The 12,588-nt window shown below is 41.6% G+C and overlaps 1 protein-coding gene across 5 annotated transcripts in view; it reads left to right on the top strand.

Moving 5' to 3' along the window:
* Window positions 1–12,588, top strand: part of LOC140496258 (transcription initiation factor TFIID subunit 4-like) — a 349,124-nt gene that overhangs the window by 22,562 nt on the left and 313,974 nt on the right. For all 5 annotated transcript variants that reach the window (XM_072595792.1, XM_072595791.1, XM_072595790.1 and 2 more), the window contains exon 2: window positions 3,681–3,835. In XM_072595792.1, coding sequence (XP_072451893.1) covers window positions 3,681–3,835 — 155 coding nt within the window. The remainder of the gene's footprint in view (window positions 1–3,680; window positions 3,836–12,588) is intronic.

Genomic DNA, 12,588 nt, shown 5'->3' with positions numbered 1-12,588 from the left:
CCTTAATATAAATTCCACTATTTCTGACTGAAAGGGACTTAGATTTGTCTTCAATCTTTTTCTCTTCATGTACCTGTAGAAACTTTTACAGTCAGTTTTTAATGTTCCATGCAAGCTTGGTCTCCTGCTCTATTTTCCCTTTCTTAATTAATCCCTTTTTGCTTCTTTGCTAAATTTTAAACCACTGCCATTCCTCACATCTTTTTTTTCTGGTTAAATTGTATACCTCTTCATTGGATCTAATGCTGTTTCTAATTTTCCAAGTAAGCCATGGTTTGGCAACTTTTTTTGTTTTACTTTGCAGTTGGCAAGAATGAGAAATGGTTACAGCTCATGCATGCACTCTTTGAATGTTTGACTTTGTCTTTTTCACCATCCCTTTAAGTACTGTTTCCCAAACTATTGTAGCCAAGCTGTTACAAGACCTCTCTCTCAAACTTCAAGCACTGAACAATAAAAGTTAAACTTTAATTTGCCTTCATAATTACTTGCTGCATCTGCATGCTATCTTCTTGTGTTTCATGCACAAGACCACTCACATCACTCTGTATTATATTTATTTTGGAGTCTGTCTTTATTTAAATAATAGTCATCAAACCAAAATGTTATTTGGTAACCCTCAGGTTAAGCCACCGCCAATCTTGTCTCTCTAATGAGAGAGCAGCCCTACGGTCCTCTGGGACTATATGGCATCTTGACTATATGTCTTGGCGGATTCCAAATATCCTCATCACAATATGTCCTCCTATCCATTTTTGTATTGTCAGCAAATTTGGGAACATTGCACGCTGCCCTGTCCTCCATTGTTTCTGCTCTTGTTAGACTTGAATGATTTGTTACCCGGGTGACCGCAATCTTCATGTGGTCCACCTGCTTAAAAAGGGGGTTTCATTAGCTCAGTTGGCTGGTTTGTGATGCAGAATAACGACAGCCGTGTGGGTTCATTTCTTGCACCAGCTGAGGTTAATATGAAGGACTTTGCTTCTCAACCTCTCGCCTCACTTGAGGCATGGTGATCCACAGATCACACCATCACCTGTTGGTGAGAGAGCAGTTGCGTGGTCTGGTAAGACGGTGGCAACTTTAGCTTTACCTGTTTAAAGTTCTCTAACTCGAAAGCCTGAGAGAAGTCAACTGAACCCTAAACAGAACCCCCAAAAATAATCCTCTGGAAAATGAGTTGATGTGAATGGGCATGTGCCCCTACAGGGAGAGTGCTCATAGAAGTCGACTATTTTTCAGTACTTCGGCTTGAGAAATCTGATTTGTCTAATGAATGGTAGTGTATAACATCTATGAATATCATGCAACCTCGAAAATGAGTGATCATCCTTTTAACTCTTATGTAATCTTGTAACTGTGTTTGGCATTAATCATTATGGCAGGCTGAACAATGTGTTTGACACTGAATTGACTCAGATCAGCTCATCAGTTTTATTTAGTAAATAATCTGGAGAAATTTGTTCTATTTGTGATATTTGGAAGACTTTCAATTCCCAGACCCTACGTAGACTTTTAACTAATTGGCCAATGTAGCTCCTCCTTGGTGTATTGCCTGTTCCCCAGTTTCTCACCCATGCTGTTGTCTGGATAGATTCTACTTTATCACTTCATCGCATTCTTCAGAGCTAGTGGTGTGTTGCTGAGATGTGATTGTCACCTTCATGTTTCTTTTTTGTGAATTTTCTCTGTGGTGGAAGCTGTGAATTTGAGAGAATTGGCACTTCTGGATCGATACCGATTAACTTGGTACAAACCCTGGGCATGAGGTGGTGTCTTTGCCATACTTCCAGTCTTGGCAAGTTTTCTGTTTGTTTCTTTCCGGTAGTGTGGAAAATAGATAGGAATGTATGCAAATTGGAAAATCTTGGCAAATCGATTGTGGTCTGATTTTGTATTACACTAGTAGGGCACCTAGTGGATTGAATTCCTTTATAAGGATCATTCTTGTGAGCCAAGGCTTTTGCACTTCCTTCTACTGGATGGTGATGTTTCCCTTCCAGTGTAGGAGTGACATAGAGCAAAGATACTTAGTATGGGTTAATCGTGCTTTCATAGATCTGAGGTTATATGTAGCAGTGTAAAACATCAGTGTGAGGATATACTAGTAATTATATTTTGCCTGGTTGGTTTACAGGAAATGAAGTACTTTCAAAGCTTTGTTGTAAGGTGAGAAACAGTGAGTTGCTCTTTCAGAGAGCTGATACAGAATTTATGGGTCGAATGATCACCTTGTGTCCTGTCACCATTCTGATCCCCATGCTTTGTATTGTATTATGTTGCAGGACTATTCTGTCATACTTGAGACCAATGTGAGGAGTTGAGTTTGTACGTTGCTTTTCTGTTTTCATTGTGACCAGCGTACCTGCCCATGAAATTGTAAAAATCTCACAACAGGTTATAGTCCAACAGGTTTATTTGGTAGCATTAGCTTTTGGAGCGACGCTGCTTCATCAGGTAGTTGTGTAGCAGGACCATAAGACACAGAATTTATAACAAATAATTACAGTGTCATTTTGAGTGCTTTTTAACTTTGTCCACCCGAGTCCAACACTGGCTCCTCCATATCATGACATTGTGGACAGCTCCCCCTCATGGTTTACATGGAGCATTGTGAGGATTTTAGTTGTGACGAATGCAGGAGTTAGTTATAGTCCATGTTTGAATGTTTTGAATGTATTATGCTCATATATATGCAGTCGTCAACTTTTATATTTGAATGCTAATATTATTAAAATTGTATGAAATTTACTTTAAGATTTGAGACAGATGTTGACTTCAACCTGGGAATGTCAGGTGCAGGAATCTACACTTTGGCTATTGAGTTACACTATGTTCCCTCAAAAGTGAAATTTGTTTGGGATGACCAAACGTACAGACTTAGTATTTTGGAAACTGGTTGAATGAACTAACAGGGTGCCAGTTGTTTTGATGAACATGTCAGATAGTGTCTAAGTCAGATGGTTGTGGATTTAGTTTCCACTTAAGAGATTTGAGCATCAAGTCTAGACAGAAACTCCCAGTGCTGTACTAAGAGTAAAGTGTTGTTTGGATGAGATGTCAAACTGCAGCCTGGTCATCCCAAAGGTGCATGCGCAGATCCTCACTCTGCATAAATTCCAGTTTGTTAATGCAGCACAGTTCAAATCTTCAATCCCATAAGCAGATTACTGCAAGCCAATGTAAATGTTAACTCTCTCAATTTCATAGGTGTCTTTGCTCCAAGCTGATTTCCCCCCTCTCATCATTCCCATCACCTGCTGTCCCCATCTATTTCCACTCCTGTCACTCATCCATCTCTTCACCTCTCCCCACATCTGCTGCCACTCTTGCCGTGCTCCCCCAAATATTTGAAAACGGTTTGCTGGCTGAAGTTTCCCACCTGTTGGTTGACCTCGTCTACATGACGCATGTTTCCTTTGTTTAGAGGGATGAAAAATAAATTCCTGTTCATTGACTTTGAGCCTTTGGATGCTTTGATTGGAACTGAATTGACAAGTGATTGATCACAGGTTAATCAACAGCTCCAGTTCATCAATTGACTTCCAGAATGGTGGTTGATAAATTCTGCCTTTGAACTTTTGCCTAGAAATTTGTGTCCTGATAGTTTTTAATGTGCTTTTGTATAAAATTAAACTAGGTTGTAGCAAACCGGAATCATTTCCTAACTTCCTTTCTAGGAATGATTTTGGTCCGGACAGACAGCGGCCAACTTGTCATGGTTCCTCAGCAAGCATTGGCTCAGGTTCAAGCCCAGGCACAACGCCCAGGAAGCATCTCTCCCAGGCCTTCTGCTCCAACAAGTGTTGCCACAATTCGCCTAACGACAAGTCAGGTATGAGCTGACTGAATTCTCTTGTGTGGTCAGGTGGTTAGAGCGAATGTGTGGTGCTTTCAAGCACCTACTGGTTACTTCCATGAAGTGCAAACATTCCTGATTTCACACTTACTATTTTGCCTGTGTCTTTGTGTTTAAGCACTCCTAATTTCTCAAATCTTATGCCTTATTTTGGATTTGATGTTGCTTTGAGATGAAGCTAGGAAAGTGTTGGTACATTGGTGTTGTTTGGAAACCGAATAGGACGACAATGGGGTAGTGAGTTTTCATTTGTGGTTTGCTAATTTAAATTTCTGCTCTCAGCAAACCGTTGCAAAGAACTGGGTGAACTGGTTCTTCAAATTCTGTGCCAAAAACCTCCCCTTCTCAAAAAGGGAATCAAGATGAAAATTAATTTGCTTCTGACTGGTAACTGATTTAAAAAGGCCACTGGTAGAAGCATGTTTTGGGCTTAATGATAAATCTTTATTGTATGGGGCAGTAATATATTAAAAATGCAGATGAAGGGAAAAATGAGCTGATAAGACACAGGCTCCCGGACATCGCTTTGCTGAATCGAGCTGCATTAATCTGATGGCAGATTCGAAGACTCAATTGGGAAAAGAAAAGTGCATGAGACTTACACCATGCACACACTCTGATCCCAGACTTTCTCTTCACTTATCACTGCAGCCCCTTTACCCTCATCCCTCCCATGCTTTTTGTTCCATCTATTCTTTCTGATCCCTTCTCTTAAGAGTTATTCAATGGACACCTTGCCCAGTGTTGTATCACCTCCATCGTGACCAGGGAATAAATGAATCATCATAAGCTTCTTCCTGTTCTGGTTTTGCGCTTCAGGTTTGCTTCTGAGAAGTTAATATGGGTGGCAGATGAGGTTCAGGTTCAAAAATTTGTGAAAACCATCTCTCCAAAGATGATGATAGTGCTTGAGTATTTTGACCATGTTTATATATCTTCATGAATTAGTGGTTTTTGGAATCTAAGAGTCAGCCATGAGTTAGGGCTGGCCCTCCCACCTTTGAATCAGAAAGCATGGATTCAAACTCCAATCCAGGAACTGGAGCAACAAGTGTAGGCTGACCCTGCCAGTGCAAAGCTGCCATAGGTGATGTCTTATGATCTGTCAGTCGGATGGAGCAGATCCCAGTGCAATATTCCAAAGATGAGGGTCATTCTCTCCAATCCCCTGGCCAATACCTATTCCTCACCAACATGACTGAAAGAGAATATCTGATTAGTTATCTTTGCTTCTGGGAACTTCGAAAACTTGGCTGTCATGTTTCCTACAATGACCATAGTGACTTTATTTGGTTGTAAAGCACTTTAGGGCCTTCTAAGCCACGAAAGCTGCTATATAAATGCAAGTCTTCCTGGTGTGAACTTTCAAGCTTTGACTGTGGTGGTGGGTATGAGTCAATCCAAAATTAGTTGTTGATTCTGATGCTCTGCACTTCCCACTTCAAAAGAGGAGAAAAAGGGAATAAAAATCAAGAAGGGGATCAATCCAAAATTGGTAATTATTTGAGTACCTGGGTAGAAGCTTGGAAGTAGAGAAGGGAATAATCGTTTGCAAACAGGGATTAGTGTGACATGGAAGAATGTACCCAAGGGGGCAAGAAAGCAACAGCTGCAAAAAGACTTGGATAGTGCAAACAGCTTATGGTCAGAATAGGTTTGACGGTTTTGTGGTTAGTTTTAAGAGGTTTACTAAAACACTTTCATTTGGCTCTGAACATCTCTTTCACATTTACATTTGTGGGAAAGCTGATTGTCAGAATTTACTGAAAAGATATCTCAAAAACAATTCAGTTCCTTATTTTCAACAGATACATCCATTGGGCCAGTCAGAAATATCATCCATCAGGTAGGAAAACTTATAATTTGCCCACAGACAAAACATATCTTTGACTAGTACAAACACCCTAATCTCTATTTCATTTCCCTCTTTCCTGCCTCCAATCTTTGGGATTGTAGCATAAGGAAGAGAGAAAAAAGAATCACAATGTTCCTGGTTTGGTCGTAGTCTGTTACTCATTGATCTCAACTGTGCATTGTTTGAAGTGCAGATGTATCAGGTAGAGAAGCCCTAGTTTGTTTTTCAAATGAAGATCAAATGAAAGTTCAAATGAGTGACTTATTGTTCTATAATGTAAACTGGATACTTAGGGCTCCTGCTCCTCAGATGCTGCCCGACTGGCTGTGTTTTTCCAGCACCACACTTTTTAACATAGACTTCAGCAAAGGAAATAGATAAACTGGGTAGGGGACTCACTTTGGATGGCTTTCTCTGCTGGGAATTGGGCACTTTACAAAGACCCGGCTCAGCTGTGACTCTCTTCATCGAAAGAAAACATTTTTACAACTTGCAACCAGGATTCTCAGTTTGAGCATGTCCATGTGGATGATGAAGCTAAGGGCGTTTGGTGGCAGTAACTTGGACAACAAAATGTCATACGAACATATGAATTAGAGGCCATTCAGTTGGCCTCTCCAACTTGCTCCACAATTAGTCTAGATAACATTTGATTTGATTTTCTTCAAAGTCAAAAGTCTATCCCCTTCTGGCTTAAAAGTATTTCATTGACCTACCCCTCCATATCTTTGGGGAACAACGTTCTAAAGACTCTCGACTGTCTTAAGAGAAATTATGCTTCTTGTTTTGATCGTAAATGGGAGACCTTTAGTTTGCTATCTCCTAGTTCTTGTCTCTTTCACAAGTAGAAACATTCTCTTGGCATCCACCCTGTCAGCTACGGTTGATTTATCGCCTTTCTCTGCTTTCTTTTTCTCCTTTTTCACTGGGATTTATCTTTGATATGAGTCATGAACTATTCCTTTAAATACCTACCATTGTTCAGCAACCATCTTTTCAGCTGAACTGCTTTCTCAGTTCACTTGAGCCAACTCATCATCTTGTTTTGGAATTGCACTTGTTTCAGTTCAGCACAGCTGTTTCAAACCTAAAGTTTTCATTCTCAAATTGGCATGTTTGCCATGCTATGGTCGCTGTTTCCAAAGGAATCTTTTACTCTGATGATAACTAAACTTACCTCATTGCACAACCAAATAAAATAGCCTGATCCCTCATTGGATCCAGAACATATTGTTCCAGAAATGACCCATAATACTTTCAGTACATTCTAATACAGCTGTGATGCAGCCCTGATCTACAGTCATATAGACTCAAAATGTTGGCTTACTCTGTTTCCATGGATACTGCCTGACCTGCTGTGATCTCCAGCATATTTAATGTTTTCAGTTTGTTCGAATACGTTCCTCCTTGTGGCTACCACTGTCAGTTTAATATTCCCAATATAAATGATGATTGCATCACCCATGATTAATAGACTGTCTTTTTTTTTAAGCATGCCTTCATTATTTACTGATGTGTTCTGTACCCTAAAATATAGTTACTATTGGGGGGCCTATATACTCATTCCACCAGTGTTCTTTCTAAACTCCATCCATATGAATTCTACCTTTTTTGATCCAAGATTATTCCTTGATGTTGTACTTGCTCCATCTGGTACTAACAAAGTTAGAGCACTACCTTTCCCTTCCTGCCTGTGCTTTCAAGAAGTCACATACTTCTGAATGTTTATTCCCAACCTCGATCTCCTATTAAACAACAGACAATAGGTGCAGGAGTAGGCATTCTGCCCTTCGAGCCAGCACCACCATTCATTATGATCATGGCTGATCATCCTCAATCAGTATCCTGTTCCTGCCTTATCCCCATAACCCTTGATCCCACTATCCTTAAGAGCTCTATCCAACTCTTTCTTGAAAGTATCCAGAGACTTGGCCTCCACAGCCTTCTGGGGCAGAGCATTCCATACTCTGGGTGAAGAGTTCCGTTCCCACCACTCTCTGGGTGAAGACGTTTCTCCTCAACTCTGTTCTAAGTGGCCTATCCTTTATTTTTAAACTGGGTCCTCTGGTTCGGGACTCACCCATCAGCGGAAACATGCTTCCTGCTTCCAGAGTGTCCAATCCTTTAATAATCTTCTACGTCTCAATCAGATCCCCTCTCAGCCTTCTAAACTCAAGGGTATATAAGCCCAATCGATCCAATCTTTCAGCGTAAGATAGTCCTGCCATTCCGGGAATTGACCTCGTGAACCTATGCTGCACTCCCTCAATAGCCAGAATGTCTTTCCTCAATTTTGGAGACCAGAACTGCACACATTATTTCAAGTGCGGTCTCACCAGGGCCCTGTACAGCTGCAGAAGAACCTCTTTGCTTCTATACTCAATCACTCTTGTTATGAAGGCCAGCATGCTATTAGCCTCCTTTTCTACCTGCTGTACCTGCATGCTTGCTTTCATTGGCTGATGTGCGAGAACACCTAGATCTCTCTGTACTGCCCCTTTACCTAACTTGACTCCATTTAAGTAGTAATCTGCCTTCCTGTTCTTGCCACCAAAGTGGATAACCACACATTTATCCACATTAAACTGCATCTGCCATGCATCCGTCCACTCACCTAACCTGTCCAGGTCACCCTGTAATCGCCTAACATTCTCCTCACATTTCACCCTGCCACTCAGCTTTGTGTCATCAGCCAATTTGCTAATATTATTTTTAATACCTTCATCTATATCATTAATGTACATTGTAAAGAGCTGCGGTCCCAGCACTGATCCCTGCGGCACACCACTGGTCACCGCCTGCCATTCCGGAAGGGAGCCTTTTATCACAACTCTTTGTTTCCTGTCAGCCAACCAATTTTCAATCCATGTCAGTATTTTGGCCCCAATACCATGTGCCCTAATTTTGCTCACTAACCTCCTATGTGGGACTTTATCAAAGTCTTTCTGAAAGTCCAGGTATACTACATCCGCTGGATCTCCCTTGTCCATCTTCAGATTTACAACATCAAAAAATTCCAGCAGATTAGTCAAGCATGATTTCCCCTTCATAAATCCATGCTGACTCTGACCTATCCTGTTACATGCTTTCCAGATGTGTCATAATTTCGTCCTTTATAATTGACTCCAGCGTTTTTTTCCACCACTGAGGTCAGACTAACTGGTCTATAATTTCGTGCTTTCTCTCTCCCTCCTTTCTTAAAAAGTGGGACAACATTAGCCACCCTCCAATCCGCAGGAACTGATCCTGAATCTATAGAAGATTGGAAAATGATCACCAATGCATCCACGATTTCTAGAGCCACCTCCTTCAGTACCCTGGGATGTAGACCATCAGGTCCCGGGGACTTATCAGACTTCATACCTAACAGCCTCTCCAACACCATTTCCTGCCTCATATAAATTCCCTTCAATTCAGGTCCTTCAGCCGCTATTACATCTGGGAGATTGCTGGTGTCTTCCCCAGTGAAGACAGATCTAAGTACCAATTCAATTCTTCTGCCATTTGTTTGTTCCCTGAAATAAATTCACCTGTTTCTGTCTTCAAGGGCCCAATTTTAGTCTTAACCATTTTTTTTCTTTTCACATACCTAAAAAAACCTCTACTATCCTCCTTTATATTTTTGGCCAATTTACCTTCGTATCTTATTTTTTTTCTTTGCGTATTTCCTTTTATTATCCTCTGTTGTTCTTTAAAAGCTTCCCAGTCCTCCGATTTCCCACTCATCTTTGCTATGTTATACTTTTACCCTTTTGTCTTTATATGGTCCTTAACTCCCCTCGTCAGTCACGGCCACCCCTGCGTCCCCTTAGGATCTTTCTTCCTTTTTGGAATGAACTGATCCTGTATCTTCTGCATTATACCCAGAAGTACCTGCCATTGTTGCTCTATTGCCATCCCTGCTAGGGTATTGCACCATTGAACTTTGGCCAGCTCCTCCCTCATAGCTCCATAGTTCCCCTTATTCAACTGAAATATTGTCACGACCCTCTCCCTTTCAAACTGCAGATTAAAGCTGATTGTGGTTCTACCTCCTAATGGCTCCTTTACTTCGAGGTCCCTGATCAAATCCGGTTCATTGCACAACACCAGAACGAGAATTGCTTTCTCCCTGATAGGCTCCAGCACAAGTGCTCTAAGAATCCATCTTGGAGGCACTCCACAAACTCCCTTTCTTGGGGTCCAGTACCATCCTGATTCTCCCAGTCTGCCTGCATGTTGAAATCCCCCATAACAACTGTAGTAATGTCTTTGCGACAGGCCAATTTCAGCTCCTTATTCAACTTACACACTACATTCAGGCTACTGTTTGGGGGCCTGTAGATAACTCCCATTAGGGTCTTTCTTTCCCTAGAATTTCTCAGCTCTATCCATACTAACTCTACATTCCCTGATTCTAGGTACTTCCCCCGCGCAAGGGACTGAATATCATTCCTTACCAATAGGGACACCCCACCCCCTTTTCCCACTCAGTCTGTCCTTACGATAGCGCGTATAGCCTTGAATATTCATTTCCCAGGCCCTGTTCACTTGAAGCCACGTCTCAGCCACAACATGGTAACTGCCAATTTCCAAATGAGCCTCAAGCTCATCCACCTTATTTCTAATGCTTCGTGCATTCATATAATATTTTTAATTTGTTACTCCCCTCACTATTCCTATCAATTCCTATTAAGCGTGTCTCCATCTTGGCTGTCATTTAATTCATTCTGAATATGTGCACTTATGTAAAGAGCTGATAAATTTTGCTATATTTTTTTTCTTTTGATTCTATTTATTCATTTTTAAAATGTTTATGCACACTGTCCCACTCTGGGTATCATTATCAAAATAGCCGCCTTGCAATGTTGCTATATCCTTTTGTTTTGTAAGCCTATGTATGTCCTCTTCAGAACCCTTTTTTCTCTATTTCATTCAAAGCCCTCTAAGCCTTTGTTATTCTTTTTGGCAGTACATTGATCCCAGAATGGTTTAAGTGAAACCCTCTCACTGGAATAGTTCCTTCTATCACTACTGGTGCTAGTATCTCATGAACTGAAACCCATTCCTCCCACACCAAACTTTGAGTCACACTCTTAATGCCATGCTTTTAATTTATCCTTTGCCAGTTTGCCCAAGGTTCAAGAAGTAACCTGGAGATTAAACTTTAAAGGTTCTGTTTTTTAATTCAGCTCCTAATTGTTAAAATTCTTTCAGCAGAACCTTCTTTCTGGTCTGATAAATATTACTGATATCAATGTGAATGAAGTTAATGGGATTCCTTCCGTCCCTTGCCAAGTTCCCCTCTCACCGTTAAGATGTCCTTCACCCCTGCACCAGGCAGGCAAACACAACATTTGGGCCTCCCGCTCACAGCTGCAGACAGTAGAATCAATCAATTCCACAAACCACCACATTCCCTCCTCTGAATTTACTGGCCCTGACTCAAATATATTCCTATTTCCTCCTTGACTTGAATGTCTACTTATTCCCCAGTGCTGTAGTGAATGTGTACATCCTTTCTGCAGACCCCACTCTCATTCACATGACTTGGAAGGATGTTGTAAATATTGGACAGTTGTATGGGCTATGGCTCCTCATAGCCCTCCCACCCCACCCTCTCGTGTCCTCAGACCTGTCTCACCATTCAGACTCCCTGCCCCTGATCACAGGTGAAGATTTGAATTACCTAATCTGAGGGGTGTGGCCACTTCCTGGATGAGTGTGTCTGGCTAATTTTCTCCTGTCCAATGTGGTTATGTCTGCAGCTTCGATTCAAGCTGCAAGCAATTCCTACAGATGTGTTTAGTCTGGCTCACCTCAGTGTCCAGCAGTAACGCAACACCCATCTTGCCATTGCTATTATTTTATAGGCTTTGGTCTCAGAGAAAACTGAGATGGATTGAATGCTGCACCTTCTCAGCCTATTTCCAGCCCATAATCATCTTGTGTAGTAAATTCAGCAGAGACTGAGAGGTCAGATGAGGCTCCTGAGCCACATCAGGAGCAGCTCAATGTTGGGCTGAGCTGGTCCCAACTGCGCAAACCATTGTCTTGTTGAACGCACAGTACCAACTTCAGCAGTTTGTCCTGCTCAGCAGCAAGTTTGGCAATGCCTTTATCCACAGAATGATGACCCTTCAGCATATGCAATTGACTTGAAATAATATAGTGGGGTGGCAAGGTAGCTCAGTGGTTAGCACTGCTGCTTCACAGCGCCAGAACTCAGGTTCAATTCCCGCCTCGGGCAACTGCCTGTGTGGAGTTTGCATATTCTCCCCGTGTCTTTCCTCTGGGTGTTCTGGTTTCCTCCCACAGTCCAAAGACCTACAGGTTAGGTGAATTGACCATGCGAAATTGCCTGTAGTGTTAGATGCATTAGTCAGCGGGAAATGTAGGGGAATGGGTCTGGGTGGGTTGCTCTTCAGAGAGTCGATGAGGACTTGTTGGGCTGAAGGGCCTGTTTCCACACTGTAGGGAATCTAATCTAATCTAAATAATTTCATATCTTGAGATGAGCCAAGAGATTCAACCTTCAAGAATCAGTGAAGAAAGTAATCATGGTTTTGTCGACAAAAGTGACCGTCAATTTGCTTTTAGCTGAATCCTACACTGACATTTGGTCATAACAATTGAGCAGTCAAGGTGACCAGATCACTGGAATGATATGCTACACTTTGAGCATTGCCTTGGATTGTCAGAGCGGTCTTACGCTCTGAAATTTCTTGCCTAAGCATATCCACCTTGCTCCCTCTCTTTCCTCCTTGAAGATGTTCCTTAAAATCTGTTTGATCAAGCTTTTGGCTATCTGGCTTCTTGGTCTTGTTGGGTGGTTTGATTAAACTTTTCTGAAACACTTCAGAATATTTCATTAGTTTCAAGGTGTTTGATCAAC

This window comes from Chiloscyllium punctatum, chromosome 26, assembly GCF_047496795.1.
Source record: "Chiloscyllium punctatum isolate Juve2018m chromosome 26, sChiPun1.3, whole genome shotgun sequence".
NCBI classification, from domain to species: Eukaryota; Metazoa; Chordata; class Chondrichthyes; order Orectolobiformes; family Hemiscylliidae; genus Chiloscyllium; species Chiloscyllium punctatum.
The sequence above is the reverse complement of the archived record's forward strand: the minus strand, read 5'-3'. Positions and strand labels throughout refer to the sequence as shown.